The sequence below is a fragment of the Bactrocera neohumeralis genome, chromosome 5, assembly GCF_024586455.1.
Source record: "Bactrocera neohumeralis isolate Rockhampton chromosome 5, APGP_CSIRO_Bneo_wtdbg2-racon-allhic-juicebox.fasta_v2, whole genome shotgun sequence".
NCBI lineage: Eukaryota > Metazoa > Arthropoda > Insecta > Diptera > Tephritidae > Bactrocera > Bactrocera neohumeralis.
The window spans coordinates 47189665-47206659 of NC_065922.1; the positions used below are offsets into that span (position 1 = coordinate 47189665).

The following is a 16995-nucleotide window of genomic DNA, read 5'->3' on the forward strand; positions in this document are numbered from 1 at the left end:
TTCAAACTACTTGGAAGCATTGCATGTTTTTTGCCTAACAATGTTTTTGTTTACCACATTTTAGCTTTATCACGCAAGAACCCAGCTGGCGGTAACAACTCTGACTCCAATAATGTTGGCAATAATCGGTCACAAGCAAGTGGAGGTAAAAACAAGCGTAATCTATCGCCCAGCTGTTGGGATACCGATTTCGAGGGATGTTGGGAGATGGGTCGCGATTTAATCAAAGAATTCATAGCGAGCCAAAATCGTAATGCACGCAATCGCAGCACTTCAGAGAGCGCTGTTTCGTACAATAAGCAGAGTGCAACCGAAGTAGCACCCGCTAACGAAGGTGATAATTGTAAAACAGCTACAAACGCCGAGCAACAGCAAACAACTGAAGAGCTTTTGGTTGAAAACAAAGATACTGCTGAGGATGAAAAAATAAACGCCAACAAAGCCGTTACACCCCCATTACCACCAGTTGATATGTCGTTCTGCGATTATGATGATTTCGACGATACACTCGCCTCTGTGTCCGAGCTGACTAATGATGGGCCCTTATCAATGCTAGCAACTAGTGAGGGTGCTTGTGCCGTGCCACCATCTACCAACGCTAAGCGTCTTTATGAGCGCGAATTGTTACCAAAAGATACGAAATCCGATGTACAATCGGATTTTGCACAATTCGAAGCAAAATTCAATAGTAGTGTCGAAGCTTTATGGAAAGATGCTGACCGCAGTGAGCAGAAGGGATTCAGTCCATTTGGTGATGGCAATAAATTAAATATTTTTAACTTTGGTAGTGGCAACAGCAAACACTTTTCCGGACCCACCTCGTTACCGACCGATGCGCCATTTTCAAGAAATTTAAAAAACTTTTGGTCTAATTATTACAATCATCATTTTGACCTAAGTAAAATGCTGCCGACAAGCGTAATTGGCGAAAAGGCCAAAGAACTAGATGTATTGATGCAAAATAAAGCAAACGATAAGGGTGAAGCTGCTTTCAAGGTGAGTGCAACGTTGTATTTTGACTGGGTATTAAAAAAATAAAAACGATCATATTTTTTTTGTTTAAATACGATTATTATTTTTTTAATACGATTTATTATATTTTTTTAAATACGATTTTATTTTTTCGTAATTAAATTTTTTGAATAATATTTATACCTATAATTTTCTTTTAAATTTTCAGTCAAATGGTGGTGGTTTTAGTGAGGCTAACAATTTCTCCAATACCCAACAAGGAGATGCCAACACAGCTGGTGGTCCGACAAGTGACTACTACTCAATGCCGAGCAATTTGGAGGATATTGAGAAAGCCAAATCGCAACGTTCTGGCTTACGTCACAATAGCGGCTGCAGTGACAGTGGCAATAGCTTGAGTGCGCACAGAGCTGGTGGCACAATTGGAGAAGAGCGCAAAACACCGGTGGCTCTCTTTCTACAAAACTCGATTTGGTCAGAGAACGCTAATTTCGGCGGCGGTGATTCAGATGAAACTTTCTACTTCAAAGTCCATAATTCTGGCAATCAGCTGAACGCATATGATGACAACAATCGCGAAGAAACATTGCAATGCGATGCCATAACCAGTGGCGTAAATATAAACAATGGCAGTGGCTTTGCCTTCACCGCGCCCTACTCGGCTTCTAAGTGGTCGGAAGGTATTAATGCTGGACCGCCACAAGGTAATGTGCCAACACCGCTGATACAGCATAAACAACAGTGCGGAAATCAAAATAACAGTTATCATCTTGCGTTGAACTCAACCGATTGCACAGATTCATCTTCGTCGAGCGCATGTACACCAGGTGCCTCAAATTGGCATCATCTACCCAAAAGTGATGCTAAAAATGATTGGTCCGCCGAGCAAATGCGCGACAAAAACGCGACACATGACACTGGCAGCACGGCAGCACCGAAAATTACGCTCGCCAATCACTCGACAACAGGCAGTGGCTTCGTTGCATATTCACGCATTAAAGCCGTCTTAAAGTTGCAATTGTCAGGCGATGGCAATGCTATGAACGACGCGGCAGCTAAGCAGCAGCAGCGAAATTACCCACCACGTACGAATAGCAAGGAACAACAACAACGTTATGCACTCGATATGATGGATGATGGCGAAAATCTACTGACTTCCGAACGCACACATTTCCATCCCATTAAATCGTATATGGATGGGCACACATTCGATATTTGCAGTGAATTGGATGTTATCGAGTACGATCGATCGGCCAGCGGTTATCTGTACTACGAAGAAGAGAAATATCTCGAGTACACGCGTACCGATAATTTTATGGTGGAAGATGATGGTGGCATTGGTGCCTCAGCCAATCCCTTGTATGCCAATTCGAATTGTGAGGCAGCCACAGCTAGCGCCAAGGCCAACTCCGGTTGCCACAGCCAGAAATTAAAGCGAATCGAACGTGATTTCGTCATAAAATTCCGTGTTCAACGCACTGAAATCGCTTGCCAAACGGATCCAGAGCCGCCAACTGCGCGTGCGTTAGTGAGCGCCAACAAACGCAATGTTGTAATGAATGCATCGGCAACAAAAACAGCACAACCGCATCCAATAAGTTTAATATTCTCAAATGCGGCGAAAAATTTGAAAGCAAACGCCGCAAACGAACTTGTCTACAGCGACACCGTGGAGGCGTTTACCCGCGCTATGGCACACTTCCCGCCGCCGCAGGCGTCGTCTAGCAACCAATCGGCTTGGTGGTCAATGGGAGCTGATGTCGGTGATTGTCGGGCGGCTAGCAGCAACTGGAATGTCTACCAAGCACAGCCGAAGCTGCAGCAAAATGCTAAAAACAATAATAATGATAAAGATGACGCTTGTGATGACGCTGGCTGTGATGTGGTACATTTCCATGGCAGCATTGATGAGTTACCCGATGGTATGGCCGCTCTCCATGCAGATGTAGATATGACAAGCTTAGAGCAAAAGTGGTCAATGAATGAGATACGCAAGAAGTGCAAAGAAGCCGGTCACATGGCTGCTGCTGATGCTGTTGACGGCGGCGCCATCGAGTCTGTTTGGGGCATGTGTGCTGCCTGTAATAATGAATTGAAATCCATACCGGCCAATAGGCTATTGCGCGACGAATTGCAAGTGGAGGCTGACCAGATAATGAGCGATTTGAAATACATGCAAGATTTATACATAGGAAGAGATGGCGGTACAGCTAATGCCGATGATGATGATGATAATAATGCTGAGAATAGAGACGACGATCACCAATGTAATGGTGAGAGCGCCGCAGAGACTGTGACTAGCGACAGCGATTGGTGCGCCGAAGATATAACTGCTGATGTGGCGGATGAGTGTGTAGTTAATACAAGTTCGCAGAATGCCAATAATAATAATGAACTAAATGAAGATCATACAATGCAGCAGGCAGACTCTCCGAATCAAACTACTAACACTGTGGAGGGTGCTGCCAACAATTCCAATGATTCCGAGACGTTTACCGTAATACAAAAAGTAAATCGTCTCATCGCCGAATTATTGCGACCCGACAACAATGCTGATGGCGTCAAACAAATGGACAAACAGAATGCCAACGCTGCATGTGCGAAAGTTAATGAGTCACGTCAGGTGGAAGCTGAAGCAACACAATTTAGCGGTAATTTGTGGCATACAAATAGCAATGAGCGGAATATTTGGCAACTGAATGCTGGCGACAACACAAATAGCTTAATTGTGGCTGGCGGTGGTGGTGTTCTAGGCAGAGGCGATAGTGTTAGTGGTGGTGGTGGTGTCGGTGGTGCTATGCATCCAATACAACTTTTGCGACAATTCAATGTGAAGCCATTGGAGACTGCTGTAGCCAATGTGGATAACGTATTCCCTTCAGCCGCTGCGGCTGATGCAGATAAATACCACAGGCAAATGAGTTGGGAGCATGAGAATTTAGCTAGAATTTGGCAGACATCACCACCGTCACCACCACAAACACAAAACGCCACTATGACAATAAATGATGCCAAACCACAAGCCACAACCGAACAAAAAATCATAGAACCCTATGAGCAGCAAGCGGATATCGCTGAGAAAAATATGCGCAATTTACGCGCCAACGCAGATGTGAGCGTGGAAGCGGCCGATGCCAATTTACAATTGGCGCAAGATTTTAAAAAGCACAAGGAAAGCAAAGTGGCTGCAGCTCTAGCTAACGCCCAGCTGGTCGACTCGGCTTTAAAATTTAAGGTATTAATTTGAAACTAATCAGTGCTATATCTATTATTTGCATATGGAATTGCAAAATTATTAATTCTCCCCCTAAATATTATTGTTCTCTTCTAGGCAATCACTCGCAAACGTCGTCATTCGGCTTCACAAAATTATTTTCACGCGCATTTAAATAGCAGCGCTACGGCAGCTGTTGCTGCTGTCAACAGTCTGGTTGGCGGTGGCGTCACATCATTGCAAAACAACAATAACAATGAGATTGCCAATTTAAATAGTTATACCTTGAAGTCGTTGCGTAACTCGCGCAATGCCAATGAGTTGAGTTTACAGAATTTTCTGAATGCTTCGCTGCGTTTCGGTGCCGCTGCAGCCGTTGCCGTTGCCGCTTCTAATGCCAAGAAATGTTCCGATTTGGCCAATAATCTTTGTGGCGCAGATTTTGCCTTCGGTTGCGATTCAACTGCAACTGCGGACGGTCGAAATCAAACGATCATCACCTGCAAATATCATTTGACTGCAATTGAGCCGTTGGGTGTGCAGCAGCAAAATCATGACGGCGACAATAATGAATATGGCTTATTTACTGGCAATGGCATCGACGGCGAAGGCAATACAGCGGCACCGCTCTCTAGCATCCTCGACAAGAATCCATCTATATTGAAGCATGTCACCATGGTGTCACGTCCGTTGACGCGTTAAAATGCTTCGCTCAATTTATAAAAAATTTCAAGGTAAGAGCAAGCTTTGATTGATTTTTATATATATGAATTTTTACACCGCAACTAAGTAATTAATTAATTTGAAATGTGGAATGTGCAAAGTGATTGTTTTACCAAACCAATTTTTAGAAGTTTAAAAAGATTAATATTTTTCTTTATCAAGATTAATTTGATTATTTGTATTTTTATCAAACGAAAATTTCCCTCGCATCCTTTAAAAACAGATAATTTGTATTTTTTTTTTCAAAATTTATAGCTAATCTTAGTTTTATCTGACCAAACAAAGCCGAACTGAACTGTTAATTTAATAACAGGGTTGCAATTTTTTTAATTGAAAATTTTGTATTAAAAATTGAAAACATAATTTTTATTCCCAAAATCGGGACTCAAAATTGGAAATTTGGTTTTAATTTCAAAATCAAAATTTTATTTTATTTTAAAATTTTTCAAAATTGGAATGACATATAAAAAAATATTTTTCAAAACAAAAGCTGGAGTTAAATAGGAAAAATTTTACATATTTATAATGGGAAAAAACTATAATTAAATGTAATTAAATGTAAATGAGACAAATGGTGGTAAACTATCGTAATATTTTATTAAAAATAAGCCAACAAAAATTGTAGAACACGCAGTGGGAGCAAACTCAAAAAACACATTTTTTTATATTTTTTAATTATAAACTTAGGATTTACGGTTTTTCAATTTTCATTAATCCCCACAATTCAGGATATTTTTTCAATATGGTATTAGAGTTTCGAAATTTGAAAATAATTTAGAATTAAGATTTTCGATATTACAAAAAAAAAAATAATTTTCTTATTGCAACCCTGTTTGTTAATGCGGCGGCATTTGCATACATCAAAATTGTTGTTGTTACAATAACACTTTACCATGCATTTGCTAACTGTTTAAATATAATAATAATTAATAGTTTTTCTACAGGTGCTGCGGCTCTGGATTTTGTCGGATGGATTGGAGACGTTAACATTAGAAAAAAATATTCAATTGAAACAATAGAACTTTGGCAACAACAGTATCAACGACAACAAAATAGCATTCACCACATGGAATCAGAAAAAGGAAAATGAAACATAATTTACTAAAAAAAATAAACAAAAAACAGCAAATCAAATGGTGCATAACGGTTGCAAAATGCGCCAAGAGTATCTTAAAAAAATAGTAGCAACAACACAAAATATAAATACGAGAGATAATTCATGTTAATTTTCGTAAATTTAGTTAGATCAGCTTATCGTTTATGTGTAAAATTTTATTTAATACCTTACTTACATATATACTTTCTTTTTTTGTTTGTTAAATGTTGTAAATTATTCATATGCATACATACGTACTCTCAAACATATAAGGAACCGCGATTTATATAAACAATTAATTACTTAAACACACATAGATACGAGAACACATTGCAAAATATTCAAATATTTATGTATATTATCTATGTTTAACGATGATTACTCAAGCATTACAGCTGCATATATCTTTTTTGACTTTTTTCATTTACTTTCGTTAACTGTATTTATATCCTTGCTTAACTTTAGTTTTTTTCTCTTTTTTTATATATTTTTTTTTTGTTTTGAGTCAACTGTATTATCAAACTCTTAAATATTACGTTTCCAAATTTAATTTAAAACTACAAAAAAAATTAAAAACAAAAAAATGTTGAATGCAACAAAAATTAAAAAAAAAAATTAAATGTATAGAAGAACACATATATACACGAAAAGCAAAAATGTAAAAAAAAAAATTATAATATGAAACATGTCTGTATGAGATCCCAAAAAATATTCATGTTAAATTTTAGCTGCATGTGAAAAAGAAGCAGTAATAACGTAAACAAAATTTAATGTTTGCATTCCTTATAGTTTCGTTGTTAGCCAGCCAACAACAATGGCGGCGACGTATATGCAACATTATTTAAAAAAAATCGGGTCTTTAGCGAAACTTATACAAATTTGCAACACCCCATGTTCACTATGTACAAAAATTATGCGAAAATAATGGAAATTGAACCTACATCGTAGCAGAACAGCACCTAAAAGGAAACCCGTCCCAAAAAAAAAAAAAACGAAAAATAAAAAAAATAATAATAATACAAAATGATATGAATGATATATAAAATTGTTTACCGAATTGAATGTGCGTGCACCGCGTTAAATAACAGATTAGTCAAAATCCCACTTTCTTTCTGCTAACTTCAGTTAAATTCACACATATTCATATTCGTTTCAGCATTTTCTCTATCAAACAATAAAACTATTCGTAAAAAGCACTGTTTTTTGTCAAGAGCCACCAAAAGCCTACACGGCAATTTTGTGCTGAGATACACGTTTTAAGATTCAACCAGATTAAGCTGCCACTCGTGTGGCAAAGTAAATACTTTTTAAAATTTTCAGTCACTTAACTAGAAAAAAGTTTTTTTCATATGGCTTATACTTTTACTTTTACATAGTTTGTCTCGATCTTTCATTCGATTTTACATCCTTGCACATTCAATAACGGTAAATATCACATAAAACTCATCAACAACAAATAAAAACTCCACCTCCGCGCAAAGTGTGTGCAAAGTGTTGTAACACACGCAAGCCCAGGCACACACACATACACACCACTTATAAATGACTTTAGTTGGATTCGGCGTAGCAATATTTAGACAATGGGCAAGATCAAATTGTGAACACGTTGCACCTTTTTGTTGTTAGGCAAAATAAAGAAGATACAATGTTGAGTTTATTTGTATTATGAACAAAAAAATGTAATAAAGAGAACCCCAAAAGGTTCGCGAAAAAAAAAACAAAAAGCAAACCAAAAATGCGCTCATTTATTTATTTATTACAATGAAAAATTGAAAATTGCAAATGTTTTGAGAAAAACAAAACTATGGTGAGGTTAAAAATATTTCGCAGACACACAAACATGGCAATGAAAATTCGAAATTTTGTCATATTTCAATAGTCATGCATGCATACTACATACATATGTGTGTGCGTATAACAATTCAAATTCAAGCCTGGTCTCTTAGCTGTTGCATTCACTAGAACTACGAAAATCTATTTTTGGCAAATTAAAACACGTGTCTTGTTATTAAAACCTATTTAAAGTAGCCTGTTGGCCACATAATGCGAAAAATGTGCTCTATATCAATAACAGTAAAACTAATTGATGAATATATGCCACAAAAATGCTGAGACTGGTATAAAATTATACCATTTCCAGAAGAAAGAACACACCCACATACATACACATGCGCTAATATTGGCGACGCGTGTTTAGTGCAATGCAGTTAATTATATAATTTGTTGGTACATTTTTTTTTGTTTTCTATATACAAATTGCATACACATACATACATGTATGTATTCAAATGTAATATCAAATAATATTAATTTTTAAAGTTATTCACTGTTCGATTTTCTGTTATATATTTGCGTTGCTTTTGTTAAATATTTCTATTGCTATTTCTGTCGTTTGTTTGTTTTTATTGCTTTACAAGTTTTCTTTGTTAAACTGTAGAGTACAACTCTGCGTTTGTGTTTACTTGAATTATTTACACAAAATATTGCAAAATATGCCAACACATTGTAAAAAAGCTATATATTTTGCATATAAATGCAGCAGTACCGTTATGTGAAAGAAAAAATAATATAAAAAATTTACAATATACAATATGTGTGCAACAAAAATAATTTTCTATGCCATTATGACTGTTAGCCCTCATATTTTAAAAAAATTGTATTTGCTTTAAGAGGAAAATTTGCTTTGCATGAAGCACAATATTTTATTTGCTGCAGACAGCAAAAATTCTAGTGCAAAAAATATGCAATCAGACAGTGCACCCCTTTTATTTTTTTTTTGTTTTTATTGCGTTTGGAAGCACTCGTATTTAAGCCGTTATTTGCGTTATTACAAATCCAAATATTATAACAAATTGACGCAAACACACAGAGAAAAGTGTGCATTTGCGAAATCAAAGTAAAAAATTGTAATTACTTTTAATTAATTATAACAAATGATAAAATATTTATAATTGTATGATTTTTTTTTGTTGGTTTTTGAAAGCATTGGCAAACCATTCAAAAATTTTGCTTTAAAATATTATGTATGAAATAAGGCGAAAGAAATTGCAGCAAAAATTGGTAAAATGCAGCAAAATATAAAAACAAAAAAGGTGAAAATTTGTAAACAGAAACAAAAATAACTGAACAATTTAATTATAGTAGTAAAAGTATTTAATTAAGTAACTACTATAATTACTAAACATAATTTCATCGAAAGTGCGCACTGTATTTTGTTTTACAACAACATTATATTGTAATGTAGGAACAAATTTCATAGGTATATACATATATAGAAAGGTTTATGTATAGTGTTAGTCAAATATTATATGTATTTAAAGCGCTGTGTGAAGGGATTTGTGTGTAAACAGTGCAAAGAATGTAAAAACTTTAGTAAAAGTAATGAAAGCGCAACTACAAACACATACAAATAAATAGTAATGTATACACGCATACACACACACAATACAACTCATACGCAAACATTTCCATTAAGTTTACGAGGGCGTGGCATTGCATACTTGTTTAAGAAAGAATATGCACATTTTTTTCGGCTCGTATATTCTACGCCACGCCTTTGTATTAAACACTACACTCAATCATAACCTCAGTTTTCAGTAGTTTCATGCCAACATTATAGAAATGCATTATATAATATGGCACTTTGCTACCCCGCGGAGCTGAAGCCTATAATATATAACATTGCATTAGTCAAAACTATAAAATAGTCTCTTTAATGGGCTATAATAATATAATTTAAAAATATTTAAAAAAATAGTGTCACTTCAGTTAATACAAAATAGTATGATTTCTAATAGCAAACAAAAAATAACCGATTTACAAACAAGTTAGCTAATTTTGTTGTATATTTTTCAATTAATTGTATTATTACTATTATATATACATTAATAATAATACATTAATTATTTAACATATTTTTTCACCCAACGAAGCGCACGTTATATTTTTTTTATTAAAAAATTATTTTTTGCTATTATTAAAATGCGTTGATTCGAAAATATATTTTCATTTTAAAAATTTCGAAATTAAATTTTGTAATATATTCTGCAAACCATACCAGAAAATGTTTGAAGCAACAGTTCTGTACTATACATATGTATGTAGTATGTACACCTATACAATAATGTATACAAAGCTCACAACTCAGACTTCAGGAGCTGAAAATAATTTCTACGATTTTGTTTCTTAAAAACTAAAAAAAAAATGCCATTGAAAATTCCCGTGCGCTCATAAACAAATAATAATAGTTTTTTGTGTCTACAAAAGTAAAAAAAAAGTTTCAGTTAGTTTGTGGTTGTTGTTGTTATGATAGAAAAAACATGCACCAATTAATTTTTAGCCATGCTGCCGTGGCGACAGTCTATAGTGACATACATATATATGTATGTATAACTGACCTTTTTAGTGAGCCCGCTATTTCTGAAAAACATACCACATTTTTCACACTCATTCTTACGAATTTTGTAAGCTCGTTTTTGGCCACTAAGTTTTGTAGGCACACATTTTGTAAACAATATTTTCCTTTACTAAGCTTTCGAAATATTTACACCACTTTCACAAATCGCAAAAATATATATACATACATACATATGTACATATATATAGTTTATGAAATACCGTTAAAATGCATGAATGCAAACACTGTAAGCTTTTGATGAGTATTTTGAAATAAATGATAATAAAAGTTTAAAATAAATATTTTGCAAAACAAAAATCGAAAGCTCAGAAATAGAACGAAAAGCAAAAACAAAACAATAGCAAAAAGAAAAAGTTGTATAATATAGAAATTTTGTGTAAATTACTGTAAAAAGAGCAAAATGCAGCTGAACATCTATAGTAAGGATTTATAATTAAGTTTGTGAGTTGTAATGAAATGACATAACCTAAAAATAACAGCACTTGAACTGTGTCAAGAGTCAAACATGGCATTTTCGGCTAAACAGCGGAGTTCCAACCAAAAATATTTGGCTTTTAGTTGACACATTTGGGTATTTGCAACGATTTTTGGTTATAAAAGCATGGCAAAATGACGAAGTCAACTAAAAACTGACTATTTTCGGATTAAAAGTTGTTTACCAAAAAAAAGTAATAGTGTGCGTCTAGAAAGTCAAAAAAATCGACTGTTACTATTTTTAAGCTTTAGTTTTCATTTTATGCAAAATCTATATATATGTCTCATATAATACATAAGTACATATATGAGCAACTCAACTATAGCATTGCAGTTTATTTACTAACTGAAGCAAACTAAAATTTTCACCAAAAAATATTGTTTGCGAAAAAACTTAAACAAAAGTATTGAAAATTAAGCAATTATAATAAGCGCGTATGTTTGTGGAAGCGATGGCAAGAAGATACAAAGAACAAATGGAAGTAAGACAAGATTGCTCCGCGTATAAAAGGAAATTTTAGAAAAACAAGTAAAGTTATATAAGAGAAACATACCAAGTGTTCACTGCTAGAGAGGCAGCCGTTAGTGAGAGGAAATACGGGAAATGAATGTATGTATGCAAGTAGTAAGCGATTGTGTGACTGAGCAAACAAAAACAATATTTTATTTTTTCGCTTTACTTTAAATAGGAATTGTAAATAATGAATATTAAACGCTATTCTACTAAACTAGTTTACTATCAGTGAAGTACAGAAGAATTACGAATTACGGTAAAGTTGTACAATGCAAGCATAGTGTAACAAAAATGTCAAGAGAATATGAAAATGCAAGCAAAACAAACAAAGAAACAAATAAAGTTTAATGAAAAGAAACAAATTTAAATTCAAGTAAATCATTAAATAAAAATGGCGTACGGATATGGAAATTTGTTAAAGGAATATCCGGCGCAAAGAAATAATTAGGCTACTAATTTCTGTATGCATATGTAACTAAGTGTAAATGCTAATAGACAAACATACAACATACAATAAATATGTATAAAGTTGTATAAAGTGTATCGCCAAGTAGTGGGCGTGTCGTGCATAAACAAATTGTGAAAACAATTCTGAAAAGCGTGCGAAATTTGTAGAAGAAAAATTTGTTTTAAATTGCAGGTGTGCAAATAATTGCAATGCTGATATATGTACATACGAATAAACATTGTATAATACTAATATTGATTTAATATTTAGCTGCAACTCTTATTTAAAATGTTTGCCAAAAACTGATGACAAGTGAAGCAAGAAAATGCAAAAAAAATAACACTTTGTTAATTTTTCTATATTATTTTCCACAGGCAAAAAAATATCTTTATTGGTTGGTTTAAACATACATACATATAACTATAGTAGCAGTAAAAAATATAATTTAACCAAAAACATATTTTTGAGTAATTGTAAACCTGCTTCATTAAGTTCAGTTATAAAATATGCGATTTGTATGTAATTAATCATATTTTTAAAAAGCACTTTTAGCAGAACAAAAACGAAATATTGCTGCTACTCCATGAAAAGTAAGGCCTAAGATGAATAGAAATTGTACTTTTTGTTCTAATAAACAAAGAATAATAATAAATAACATAAAATCAAGTAATAATATGGCAAGACAACTTTAGTTCTTAAGTAAAAATGCTAAATGTTCAGCAAAGGTATACTATATTTTTGCACAAAGAGCAAAACAAAAGTCGAACTGTTTTGTAAAACCGTGCGTTGCTTGGACTAAAGTATTTATATGGTTACAGAAAAAAAGAAACGTTTTTTGGCAAAAATGTGATTTAAATAATTGTTGTAAATTCAAAAATAAAATTTAACGAACAAAAAAATTTTTAATTTATTTTACAAAATTTTGTAAAGAAAATTTAAATTTATGTTACAAATTTTTTGCAACTTTTTTAAACAAAGAATTATATTTTTTCGTTGCAAATTTTTAAACAAAATACAATCTCTTAATTTTCAAATATTCTTAATTAAAAGTCCATCAACCGCACCGTTGTAGTTATAATTTTTGCAAAAAACAAAATATATAAATGAAAAAATTACCAATTTTCATTATGAAAAAAAAAAAAAACAAAAATGATAATTAAAAAATAATTATTATTAAAAACACAAACACATGATGTGTGTGTTTGCAAGGTAAGAAGTAAGGTTTTTGTGCCTTTTTCAAAAAAAAATTCAAAAAAAGTTTAAATGTAATAAAGAAAAACAGAAGGAATGGAAATTGCATCAAATGAACGCGAAAGATGAACAACAAGAGACGCAAAATAAAGTAAGACACAACTACAAAGATTTAAATATAGTTGTGTGAATGAAAAATTTAATAATAATTAAATTCTCAAAAAAAAAAAAAAAAAAAACAATTAAACAATAATGCAAACATTTTCTTCTGCATAAAAGTCTGACTACGGGTCGAAGACAGCTAAACTTTGGCTGTATAGGCAGTAAAAATAGCATTGAAAGAAAAAATAAAAAATACAAAAAAAATATTGCACTTGCAATTGATAATGTCATAATAAATTAAATAATAACATACAAATTTATAACGAAAAAACTAAAATAAAATAGTTAGCTATTATAAAAAATAATTTTACAATGATAAGACTAAATAAAAAAGATACAAATAATAATTGAAAACGTAATATAAAAAATGCTCACATTATTAACTGCAAGTTGGCAAAAAAAAATCCTCATATCTATTAGTTTAATTAGTTTCTTTACACCTTCTCAGTTTTCTCCCATTATTGAGCTTTAGACTTCAGAAAAAAATACAAGCAAACTAAATTTAATTATGTGTTACTGTAGATTCTCTTTCTATAATTTAAAAATACATATATAGTTCAGTAATAAGTTTTTCTTTTAAATTAATTTCATAAAAAGTGAACAAAAACAGCTTCATAAAAAAAATTTAAAAAAAAGCCGAATAAGCAAATTAATATAAAAAACACAAAAGAAAGAAGTCAAAAATTATGTATGAAAAAGTAAACAAAACCCAATTGCATGTGTAGAACGTCAGAACCCAGTCAAAATTTCTGTGGAATACCAGAAAAGCATAAATTTGAAAACAATGCAAAAAAATAATACCAAACACAAAAATGTACTACCCTCCCCCAAATAAGAGGTTGCAAATTCTTAATATGTCATATAAAAAGCAAAAGAAATAGACATGTAAAAGGGTAACAAAACAAATAAAAGCTAAAACAAGAATTGAAATAAAAAATAAAATAAATTCCGATTGAAAATGAATAAAGTTGCGGGTTCCTCGTCATAATGGAGGAATGCTGAGAAAACAAAACAAAAAATGCGTTTTAATTATTTTGGTTGGTTGCGAAATGCGGATGAGGTAAAAGGATTTTACAAGCCTGGGAAGGTATCAGTATCGACAGACTATCATGAGAACGTTCACAAATCCTAAGCCAGTTTATCAACCTTTGAACTCGATTGATATAAAAGATCGTGAAACAAGTTGAAATATGTACAATATATAGTAGTACAATATATTGGGTAGTCGAAAAAGTTTTTTCGTATTTTGTCAATAGACGTCGTTGCAGTCGTATATCTCCAGAGCTACCAATCGCATTGTGTCATACCATATACTGTTGGAAAGGTGATATTTTAAGTTTCATTTAACCAAAAAATTTTATTTCGGGGAAGTTGAAAAAAGTTACAGCTGTGTAATGAAGAAATTCTCTATATTTTGAAATTTTTATATAAAAAGGGGAAGAATGCCATGCAAGCCACCAATGAAATTTGTGAAGTTTACGCAGACAATGCTGTATCAATTCGTGTAGCACAACAATGGTTCGGTCGCTTCCGTTCGGGAAATTTCGATTTACACTGATGGAATAATGTCTCTAGCGGAAAAATTGCAGAAAGTGGTCGACCAAAATGTTATTTTTTTGTTCACTAAATAAGTTAAAGTTTGATTACAAATACGAAAAGACTTTTTCGACTATCCAATATATAGTTCCTGAGATTTATGTGAAATTTATGGGAATGTATACAAAATTGTTTCGAGTAGGAGAATGTTTTCAACCGCTCTAACGCTAACAATTTTCGGGCAAAATCACCGAACAACTGATTAGAGGTAACAATTACGCGCGAGCAGTCTTTCGATAAAATCTTTTACTAAACACCCCGGGAAGGTCACTCTTTGCACAAATGCCGATTCTAAAAAATACATAGTACTGCTTCAAAGCTCAAAGCCATTACTACACATATCATGGTGCCAATAGTTAAAATGCAAAATGCACAATGCTACTATCAGAGAAGTATTAGTTGGGTTTCCGAAGGCCCGATCACTCCAACGTCGTGTGTTGCATATAGGACAATTTTTTCTTCCAATTTTGGAAAAAGAGCCCTAAGAAAACACAAGAGTAATCCTTAGTTCCTAGATAGCCACTACTATCCTTCAATGACATTCAATTATCCTATACACAGACACACAACCGCTCGTTCTATAACTTAGGGTGGAGCAGTTAGATGCGTAATGAAAAACCTAACAACTCAGTTACACTGTAGCTGTAATACTATTCACAAATAAAAAATAGATTTCGAAGGAGGACTGGATTTTGATCAAACAAATTGTTCAGAGCTCATATCATTGCCTTGGGCAATAATCTATGCCAAATTTCGTGAAGATATTTCGTCAACTACAAAGTTTTCCATACAACGACTGGATTATCAATCAGATTATATCACAGCTATATAACTCAAGCGGGGGTTAAATAATTGTTTCAACAACAACAGCCGTATGCCCCATTCCCACGACAGTCGGGTCTACGTAACCGGAACGGACCCGGATTATTTATCCGGTCAAGGACTGGCAACTCGGGAGAATTATACTGCTATAACAACAGGTGTATGTTAGTGTTCCGATAACGGTTGACAAATGAGCAGATTCTTGGAAAGAAAAGTAAGAAGAAGTACGTACGTATAATTTTAGATCGATATCTCAGAAACTGAGAGCATAGTTCGCATAAATGCAGACAGGCGGGGATGGCTAAATCGACTCAGTTCGTCATGTTTATAATTTAAATTGTATTTATTTTATGGGGCGTGTTTTTCTGGGTGTTACAATCTTCGTGGCAAACTTAATGTAACCTGTTTAGGATATAATAGCTGCTCACTCAATACAATAGACATATCTATATGATAATTGGGCTTTAGCCAGAAACTTTTATTAATGATAATTGAAAACAAATAACTTTGAATTTTTAAAAACATATAACATATACATATAACACTACTCTAATTAATATAAGCTGATGAGTGGCTAAATGATACTTTAGTTTTTACACACAGCCATCTCTTTTTATCAACTGGTTGTACCAGCCATACCAGACTAACTGCCTCTATTGTTTAGTATCATACGTCATAACGACGCCAGCGACTAATGCGAGCACCGTGAAGCCTTGCGCAGCAATACGTGTGCGCATCATTATTTGAGACATACGTCGATTGCCATTTCGAAAGCTATATAGTCCATAGGATAATGCGCCAGCGGTAGCCAAGCAACCTATACGTTTAGGCGAAATGATGAAATAATTGTAGCAATTCGATTAATTTTCACTTATATAATTTTTTCAGTTTACAACGGAAATATGTAGGGAACAACTGTTACATACCAATCGGAACAGCCGGGTTCTCTTTGATTTTGCGCATCATTTTTTCTTTGGTGGTTTCTGGATGAAATGAGCCGAAATCCTGACGCAATTGAATCCAGTCCAATTCCTCATCTGGAAGTGCAATTTGCTCTTTTCCCATTTTTTTTAATTTTAGTAATATTTTAACCTTTAGCTTATTTTGGCAGCTCTCCTTTTCACTTTATTTCACAATGGCAGAACATATGTGAAGAAAACAAGAGAATAATGCACTTGTGAGGTATTGCCATATCGGTAATTATTATTAGCCAAATTTACATGATTTATCAACAAGACAGTGAATTATATTATTTCTATTTATTAATTACACTACTTAGTTATTCACTTTTCAAATTTAAAAAGGTAATATTTATTTCGCGAAACAATTGCGGCTCGATTTTATTTTTAAAATAAAAACATTCAAC

The 16995-nt window shown here is 33.3% G+C and overlaps 2 protein-coding genes across 11 annotated transcripts in view; one reads left to right on the forward strand and one right to left on the reverse strand.

Moving 5' to 3' along the window:
• LOC126759030 (uncharacterized) overlaps positions 1-13288 on the forward strand; it is a 59866-nt gene extending 46578 nt beyond the window's left edge. For 9 of the 10 annotated variants that reach the window (XM_050473570.1, XM_050473578.1, XM_050473572.1 and 6 more), the window contains exons 6-9: positions 65-996; positions 1181-4207; positions 4304-4920; positions 5854-13288. In XM_050473570.1, coding sequence (XP_050329527.1) covers positions 65-996; positions 1181-4207; positions 4304-4888 — 4544 coding nt within the window. In that variant the 3' untranslated portion in view covers positions 4889-4920; positions 5854-13288. Of the gene's footprint in view, positions 1-64; positions 997-1180; positions 4208-4303; positions 4921-5842 lie in introns of all 10 variants that reach the window. The other variant, XM_050473576.1, reaches the window with a different exon arrangement.
• Positions 13289-16078: 2790 nt separating this feature from the next.
• LOC126759035 (HIG1 domain family member 2A, mitochondrial) lies at positions 16079-16782 on the reverse strand. Its single transcript, XM_050473590.1, has 2 exons — positions 16556-16782; positions 16079-16446 (listed from the first exon to the last, which is right to left on the reverse strand). The coding sequence occupies exons 1-2, from the start codon at positions 16692-16694 to the stop codon at positions 16283-16285; spliced, it is 303 nt and encodes a 100-aa protein (XP_050329547.1). The 5' UTR covers positions 16695-16782; the 3' UTR covers positions 16079-16282.
• Between the last annotated feature and the right edge of the window lie 213 nt (positions 16783-16995).

Excerpts from the sequence above, each read along its gene's own strand:
- LOC126759035 (XM_050473590.1), bottom strand. The coding sequence starts at position 16,694 with ATGGGAAAAGAGCAAATTGCACTTCCAGATGAGGAATTGGACTGGATT. Across the intron at positions 16,447-16,555 it reads GAACCCGGCTGTTCCGATTG|GTTGCTTGGCTACCGCTGGC; the intron begins GTATGTAACAGT and ends CTAAACGTATAG.